At 44.4% G+C, this 8,772-nt stretch overlaps 1 protein-coding gene and 1 long non-coding RNA gene across 2 annotated transcripts; one reads left to right on the top strand and one right to left on the bottom strand.

Annotated features, from left to right (window-relative positions):
- The first annotated feature begins 36 nt into the window (after positions 1-36).
- Positions 37-4,087, top strand: CD24 (CD24 molecule). Its single transcript, XM_008576828.1, has 2 exons — positions 37-208; positions 3,118-4,087. The coding sequence occupies exons 1-2, from the start codon at positions 140-142 to the stop codon at positions 3,283-3,285; spliced, it is 237 nt and encodes a 78-aa protein (XP_008575050.1). The 5' UTR covers positions 37-139; the 3' UTR covers positions 3,286-4,087.
- Positions 4,088-4,555: 468 nt separating this feature from the next.
- Positions 4,556-5,051, bottom strand: LOC103593768. Its single transcript, XR_550779.1, has 2 exons — positions 4,661-5,051; positions 4,556-4,627 (listed from the first exon to the last, which is right to left on the bottom strand). It is a non-coding gene; the product is annotated as an uncharacterized LOC103593768 (long non-coding RNA).
- Between the last annotated feature and the right edge of the window lie 3,721 nt (positions 5,052-8,772).

Genomic DNA, 8,772 nt, shown 5'->3' with positions numbered 1-8,772 from the left:
CACGGCTATTGTGGCTGTCCTGGTATATAAGGTCCCGCCGGCCCGCCGCGCTCCCCACCTTGCCTGCATCCGCCCGGAGCCAGCGGTTCTCCACTCACCCAGCATCCAGAGAGACGCGCCGCGCACCGACGGAGGGGACATGGGCAGAGCGATGGTGGCCAGGCTCGGGCTGGGGCTGCTGCTTCTGGCACTGCTCCTACCCACGCAGGTGAGGCCCTGGCGCCCGGCGGGGCTCGAGGGTCGCGCCCCCCGGGGCAGGGGAGGGGAACCGTCCCCGGGGAACCGGCCTGCGCCCTTACCTCGGGCTACGGACAGGGACAGGGTCTGGGAGAGAGAATTTTGCGAACCTGCCAGGGGAGAGGGCTGCCCCCTCCCCTCCCACGGCCCCGGGAACAATGCAGCTCCGCGCGCGGGCCGGGAGGACCCTGCCCCACCCCAGGCTCCACGCTGCTCCTTCCCAGGCGACCTAGCGCCCACCACCCACTTTCACCCAGAGGCCGAGGTGCCAGCGGGGAAGAGAATATGCGCTCCCCTCCCCGCCCGGGGAGTTCTGGCTCTGAGGGGAGGTCGTCCCGGAGTCCCTTGAGCGCCCGCTTCCCTCTCGGAGTGTCTTCGCGCTCCCAGAGCACCACACAAAGAGAGGGGACGGTCCCTTTCGGGGAGCGCCGCTCATGCCCATCCTCCACCCTTGGAGCTGGCTCGAGGATCCCGAGGAACCCTCAGCTAACTGGCCTTATCTCCCACCCCACTGCCCGGAGGATCCCGGCGGAAGCCCACGGGGACCCTCTCCAGACGCTGCCTTTCTGCGATGCGACCTTACACGTCTATCACTTGTCACCGTAGGAGCTCCACGTTTACCCAGATTGGCTAGCTCTAGGGAGGCGGCGTGGTGGGATGATTCTGTACCGACTCCCCACCAGGCTTTGTCTCGGTCCCTGCCACCGCCGCCCTCTCCGACCGCGGGAACCGACCTCGCCCCCGGCGTGGTTACGGGGACCCTCATCACTGCGCTGCTGCGAGGGTGGAGTCTCAGCGCCTGCGAGGGAGAGCAGGGGCTGAGCCTGGGGGACCCGAAGGGGAGAGAGGGGGCATATATCTCGGGTAGCTCGGGCTTGGAGGACGGGGGTGAGGGAGCGGGGTGACTTTCCCACCACCTTCGGTTGGGCGAAAAGTTGGGCGCTCTGGGCCCTTGGTCCCCAGACATCCAACCTCCGGGCTCACCTGGGAGCGCAGCTCGAAAGTGTGGAGCGCTCTTGCCCACCGCGGGCCGGGTGACTGCACCCTATTGTCTCGCTCCGGGCTCGCAGCGCTCCCCAGCCCTTCACAATTTCCCGGTGGGGGAAGGGCGCGGCCGCGAGAAACACACTCCCCCCACCCCCGCCCTGTCTCCAACCAGATTTTTTTCCTCCGAAATTTTAAGAGGGAGGTTTTTGTTAAACGAATAAATCTAGCTTGGTGGGGAAAATTTTTAGTGTCCATTTACTAGATTAACGCTAATTTTTAAATTTTTAATTGGTGTAGAGGACCTCTTGTATTCCGATTGCACTGGGCTCTAAAAAAAGTCACCTGCTGTACTAAAACTCCTTGTGTGAATAAAGAAGAAATTACCTTCAGGTATCCCAAAGCAGGTCTCCAAAACAAAAACCTTGCTTTAAATAAATTACCATGTTAGTGCATTCCTTTTAGTCGGAGTGCTGTTTCCTGATACGAATAGCTGAATCTTGCACACAGTAGGTGCCCTGTAAATATATTTTACTTGATCAAGGTTTTCTTTTTTGGTTGCCGTTAGTCATTTTGGATAGGATTTGTACATACTTTAGGCAATACTTGTTTACTGACCTTATGGGTTTTACAACAAAAAGAGCTGGTGCTGATGTAGGGAGGGTTTTATCTTTGGATTAATTGGCAGCCAAATGTACATGTGGCCCAGACTCTCCCTTGGTGCCATGTCCTCCCTCCCGCCTATAATCGAAAGCCCTTGTAAACCCTCCGTTGCAGTGAGAGCTGAAAACTCCGATCTGCCTTTGTTCTATGACAAAGGAGAGATCATCACATGCCCCACTGGACTGTGCATTTCGTTGCTCGAAAAATCAGTGGTGAATGATGCCACTCAGACGCTGGGACACTGGGAAACCTTGGTTTTTGGCCACAGTGCTGAGCTTAGTGACCAAGCAATGAGGCTACTGCTGGTGAAACTTAACACCAAACCCTCTTGGTGTCTTTTGTGAAGTCATTCAGACTTTATGGTATTTTTGATGAAGTCATTCTGCCGGATGGCAAGGACTCATTTTTTCCCCCTCAATTGAAAACAAACATTATGGCAATTTTTCATCTTTTTTATATGGCAACTAGCTAGTATGGGGATCTCAATCCTTGACCTTGGTGTTACAACACTGTTCTCTAACCAACCGAGCTAACCAGCTAGCCCCTATTGTGGCCATTTTGGAGAAAGGTTGTAATTTCAAGGTTTCAAGGGCGCAGAAAAGATACCCAATTTCCCCTTAAGTGTAAGGCTAAGATATTCAGATTAGATACCCAAGGCCCCCCTTATGTTAAAGGCTAAGTTAAAGTCCAAGTTTTGTGCAACTTTAAAATCTCTGCCTTTCTGGGAAAATAGAGGAAACCTTATTGCAATGCCTGTAAGTCAATATAACCTCATACACTGGATTAGTTAACTTGGTCCATTATTCCTTTGCAAAGAATTAAAAACAGTCATACTCTCGAGGGTTATATAGTTCTTGAACTTTTTTTTTTTGGTTGTTCTTGTTGCTCCATGGATTCTTTAGGTGTCTCTAAGTAGTTTGTTCTGAAACTAAAGAGAATGACGTTGGTGGGACTGAGCAAGAATTCAGAATTTAATGATGTGGGTAAGAGAACAATGGAAATATAGCAATCTAAGAATATATTGCCAGGGGCTGGCTGGTTAGCTCAGTTAGAGCATGCTGCTAATAGTACCAAGTTCCAGGGTTCGATCCCTGTGCCAGTCAGCTACACACGCACATGAAAAAAACACCCAACACAAACATATATATATCCTACCTTAATTGTATATTAGAGTGTATGTGGAGGTAGCTGTAACATGTGGAAATTTATTGTGTAACTTTTTATATATTTTAGATTTATTCAAATCAAACAACTGTTGTAACACTTTCAAGTAACTCCTCGCAGAGTACCTCGGCTGCCCCCAATCCAGCTAATGCCACCACCAAGGTGGCTGGTGGTGCCCTGCAGTCCACAGCCAGTCTCCTCGTCATCTCACTCTCTCTCCTACATCTCTACTGTTAAAAGACTCGGGCCAAGAAACGTCTATACTTCCCCATCTTCTGAACCCAATCCAAATGGCGTCTAGAAGTCCAGTGTGGCAAGGAAACAGCAGGTCTTCATCAAATCTACTACTTCCACACCTTATTTTATTGACCCAGAAAATGTTGAGAATCCCAAATTTGATTGGTTGGAAGAACAAGTGAAGGGTTTGACTAGATGATGCACGCCAATATTAAATCTGCTGGAGTTTCATGTATAAGAGGAAGAGAGACAACATCCAAAATTAATTAAGACATGATTTCCTTGAATGTGGCTTAAGAAATATGGACACTTCAAACTCTACCTTGAAAATAAGAGTAGATTTTATCTAGAGATAAAGGATGGGATGTGGAATGGAGATTTAGTTTTCATTTGGTTCATTAAATCTATAAGGCCATAAAAGAGCTTCCATGATTCTATTTATATGTACATTAGAAGGAATTTCAGTTGTTACTGTAAATCCTCAATGTATTGTTTCAGCAGTACTAATTTAATGCCAATATACTCTAGGTGAAGTTTTACATTGTTAAGCTATCACTGTTGTCTTGGGAACTGAACTGTTTTTCCTCTGAGGCTTTGGATTTGACATTGCATTTGACTTTTTATGTAGTAGTTGACATGTGCCAGGGCAACAATGGATGAAATCTACCCCAAGTGCCATCATTGTGAGCAACTCTTGCTTATCTGGCAGGCATTTCCCATCACTATTTCCATTCAACAAGAGCACCAGATTCGTTTAGCTCAACTGATTCCAAAGAGTAGAATTGCATTGACCCCAACTATTATTGCATTAACCTCAACTGTTAAAAAATGCTGCTTTTTATTTCTGCATATGTTGCATACTTTTTACAATTTTAAAAATGATGTTTTGAAGGTAAAATAATAATTAAAAAATGCTGCTTTTTATTTCTGCATATGTTGCATACTTTTTACAATTTTAAAAATGATCTGTTTTGAAGGTAAAATAATAAATTTTGAAATTAAAAAGGCAAATACGTGAAGGAGCCAAAACTGTAAATCAAGTATTTGGGAAGTGAAGACTGGAAGCTAACTTGCATTAGATTCACAAAAACTTTTATACTCTTTCTGTAAATACTTTTTTTTTTAAAAGCTATGGATCAGAATAGACACATTTGGAACACTTCTTGTTTTCAGCCAATATTTTTAGATAGTTAGAACCTGGTCCCGGAAGCTAACTTGCATTAGATTCACAAAAACTTTTATACTCTTTCTGTAAATACTTTTTTTTAAAAAAGCTATGGATCAGAATAGACACATTTGGAACACTTCTTGTTTTCAGTCAATATTTTTAGATAGTTAGAGCCTGGTCCTGTCAATATTTTTAGATAGTTAGAGCCTGGTCCTATGCCCCAAAGTGGGCTTGATTCTGCAGTAAATCTTTTACAACTGCCTTGATACACAGAAACCTTTCTAAGAATTCATTTGTTCGCATGGTCACACACTGATGCTTAGATGTTTCAGTATCTAATATGGCCACAGCAGTCTTGATAACTAAAGCCACTTTTTCCCCGTCCTTAGAAATCTAAGCAGAAACAACCAAATCAAACAGATTGGAAGCTACCGTGTGTGTGAATGAACACCCCTTTTGCTTCATACCTGAATGCTGTACATCTATTTTGAATTGTATATTGTGTTTGTGTATTTATGCTTTGATTCATAGTGACCTCTCATGTTATGGAATTGATTTGCATTAAACACAAACTGTAAATAAAAAAATGGCTGAAAGGGCAATCTATTGAATTTAACATTTTTCTGATACAAGGAATACTTTGCAGATGATCATGAGTTTGTATGAACGTTAACTTAAAACCATTAGGGATATACCTCAATATTTTCCTATTAATTAGAATATTACAGTTTACCCATTTCTGCATTGCCAACCAGCAGCAGGTTTTGACTAGTGAATTCCACCCAAAGTTGACATCTTTAATCCTTTAAGATGGCACCCTTACTTATTCAACAACTGTTTGTTGTGTGCCAGCTCTATGCCAGAGTACTGAAGATTGAATGCTGAACCTGCTGGACAAGGTTTTTAACTTTAGTTGAGAGAGTATGTATGTGATGACAAATAAGCAGTAGACTGTCAAATAGTGAGTGCTGTGAGGAGAACACCAGGGTGGCAGGAGTCATGGACCATGGGTTGAGAGATCACGAGTGGTCTTGGACATTTGTGGAAGAACCTGAAGAAAATTCCCTGGTGGAAGGAACAGCATGTGCTAAGTCCCTGAGTCTGCACCACTTTTTCCTATCTGTATGTAGGTCCACTAATCACTTTGATTTCCTAAATTGTCACTACTGTCTGCTCCTTTAAGACCCCTGAATTCCTTTGGTCCTTCAAAGCCCTTCAAGACTCCCAGATGTAACATCTTTATTGTGATTCAGGGTCACCAGGAAAGGCAAGCTGGAACTCTGGGCAATAAGTGGGAGCTGCAGTCCACGGGTGGGATTTCATCAAGGGACCTCAGTTCTGCTCCTAAGGCCTTTCAACTGATAGAATCAGGTCCGCTCAGATTATCTAAGAGTCTTACATTAATCATATCTACAAAATACTTCTTGGCAACACCCAGACTAGTATTTGCTTGGATAACTGGGGACTAGCTAAGTTAACACAAACTGACAATCACAATTTACCTCTCGTCAGCTCGGCACATGCACATGTCTCTCTGAACCATACTTGATCTTCACATAGAAAGTAACAATAGCAAGGTAATATTTCTGCCTAACATGGTGGTATTATCCTTCATACAACCAAAAACACTCCCCAGGAGAGGATGCAGAGTCTTTGGATTGTGTTTACTCTTCTTGATATCCTACACCTTAAATACTGTGATGTAAAGTTAACCATTATTAAAACCCCTTAAGTTAGATGACAAGGAATAAGAGGGAAGGGAAAAAAATGTACTTCATATACACACATACACAGAGGAAGGAATACCCATAACTATTACAATTCTCATTCCTGCAACTGGTCATGTGGGCTGTAGCAGGTATTTATAGCTACCTTCTTCCATTGTCAGGTTCATATTAACTCTGCTGTCAGTAAGCTCCTCAGCCGGTCATGGTTCTTAGCCTGGCAGGGTGACCCAAACCTTTGCCTGAATACGGTTGTAGTTTTCCATCAACCTTAATCATAAGACATGCTAGTACTAAGGGATGCCCTAAGATCTGTATTTCAAACATACTCTTCCTTAACCTTCATTGTATAGTAGCAACCCAGTTTTCCTTTGGTAATCAGGATCAATCACACCACCAGTACAGCAGTTCCCTTTTTGCGTTTTGATGCAGAGGCTTGAGCCCAAAATGGCTGTGCTGTAACCTCAACTTCCAGTTCAGTGGAATCATTGCTGTGTCTCCTGGTGGAAGCATTCTTCCCTAGGAACTAAGGCCTTTATACCAGCAGAGCATAAAGTCTCAGGAACAGGAAATAGAAATTGCCAGTGAGTAAGTGGTAATAGTGAGTGATACCGCTCCATTTTCACCCCTTGATTATTGAACCTAGAAACCTGGCTGTGGGCTAAGGCCTTTATACCAGCAGAGCATAAAGTCTCAGGAACAGGAAATAGAAATTGCCAGTGAATAAGTGGTAATAGTGAGTGATACCGCTCCATTTTCACCCCTTGATTATTGAACCTAGAAACCTGGCTGTGGCAGAAACAGCACCACATTTACAGCATACATAGCCTTCTGGAGGACACTGCCCCAGTTCTGCAAAATATTGCCACCTAGCTGGTGCTGTATCTTGAGTTTTCGGAAGGCTATTCTTCTGTTCTATCAAGCCAACTGCTTCAGGATGCTGGGGGACATGGGAAGATCAGTGAATTCTGTGACCATGGACCCATTGCCACACATCATTGGCTGTGAAGTAAGTTCCTTGGTCAGAAGCAATACTGTGTAGATTACCACGATCATGGGTAGAATGTTCTGTAAGTCCAGAGATGGTGGTTTTGGCAAAAGCATTGCTTGCAGGGAAGGCAAACTCATATCCAGAAGAAGTCTGTTCCAGTAAGGACAAAATACTGCCCCTTCCATAATGGAAGTGATCCAGGGTAATCTACCTTCCACCGGGTAGCTGGCTGATCACCCCTGGGGAATGGTGCCATATTGGTGGTTCAGTGTTAATCTTTGCTGCAATAGATTGGGTACTCCACAGTGGCTCTGGTCAGGTTGGTCATAGTGAATGTAAGTCCATGTGCCCTGCCTGTCCCCTGCCACCATGAACCCATTGAACAATGGCAGGGATGGCTGGAGAAAGAGGCTGACTGGTATCCACAGAATGGGTCATCCTATCCATTTGATTATTAAAGTCCTTCTCTGCTGAGTTCACCATTTGGTGAGCATTCATGTTGGACACAAATATCTTCACATTCTTTGCCTATGTACCTCTATCCATATGTCTCTTCCTCAGACTTTCTTGTCACCAGTTTTCCAATAATGTCCTTTCCAAGTCCATACAGCCAAACCATTGGCCACAGCCCAATGGCCAGATTCATACAGGTCATTTAGACTTATTTAAGTCAAACAGCTATTGTAAAACTTTACAGTAACTCCTCCCAGAATACTTTGGCTACCTCAAATCTAGTAATAAGGTCATTTCTCCTTCCAAGCAAAATAAACAACCAGGTGCACTGCATGTAATTCTGCCCACAAGGAGTATTTCCCTTCACCACTGTCCTCCAGGCATGTCCCAGAGGGGCTTGTAGAGCTGCAGCCATCCACTTTCGGGTAGAGCCTGTGAATTGTGCAGAACCTTCTATAAACTAGACCCAAGTTTTCTCTTTCTCAGTCAGCTGATCATAGGGAGCTGTCCATGAGTCCATAGGTGCAGGCTGGGGGACAGAAGGTAACGTAGCAGGAGTAGGAACCGTGAGCATTTGGCTACTTCTTCATGTGTCTGTAGGGATTGCTTGAGCCATTCTCATACATACCACTTACATTTGACAAAGGAGTCTGCTGTGTAACCCAACTTTATGGTCTGGTGGGTTATACAACACCCAGTTTATGAAGGACAACTCAGGTCACATGGTGGCCCATGGTTAAGGGTTCAGTCTCACTAAAGTGCAAGTAACAAGCCAAAAACTTTGTCAAAGAAGAGTTGCTGTCTGCAGGGGATAACAGGGCTTCGTTTTGAAACCCTGAAACTGACCATTACACCAATCCTTGATCTAATATAAACTTATAGAAAAGCTATAAAAAATTTGGGTGTATCTTTTAAAAAGTAATGATCAATGCTCAAGGAGGAGGAAATGCAATCACTTTTTCAGCTTTTCTTTGAAAATGGTTTTAAACTAATCTGTGTTGTTTTATTTATCAGAAAAATTCCATTTTAGGGTTATACTTTGAATATTCACACTTAAATACTTGTCATATAATTTATGGCTAAATTAAGTAATGAATAGCCATGGTATGAGGGTCTCTTCAACTAAGTTTAGCCTTAGTAGATAAAAGAAA

This window comes from Galeopterus variegatus, unplaced genomic scaffold, assembly GCF_000696425.1.
Source record: "Galeopterus variegatus unplaced genomic scaffold, G_variegatus-3.0.2 Scaffold1414, whole genome shotgun sequence".
NCBI lineage: Eukaryota > Metazoa > Chordata > Mammalia > Dermoptera > Cynocephalidae > Galeopterus > Galeopterus variegatus.
The sequence above is the reverse complement of the archived record's forward strand: the minus strand, read 5'-3'. Positions and strand labels throughout refer to the sequence as shown.

What these genes read in the sequence shown, in the direction of transcription:
- CD24 (XM_008576828.1), top strand. Translation starts at nt 140, where the DNA reads ATGGGCAGAGCGATGGTGGCCAGGCTCGGGCTGGGGCTGCTGCTTCTG. An exon ending in CACTGCTCCTACCCACGCAG is followed by an intron (nt 209 to 3,117) that starts GTGAGGCCCTGG and finishes TATATATTTTAG; the next exon opens with ATTTATTCAAATCAAACAAC.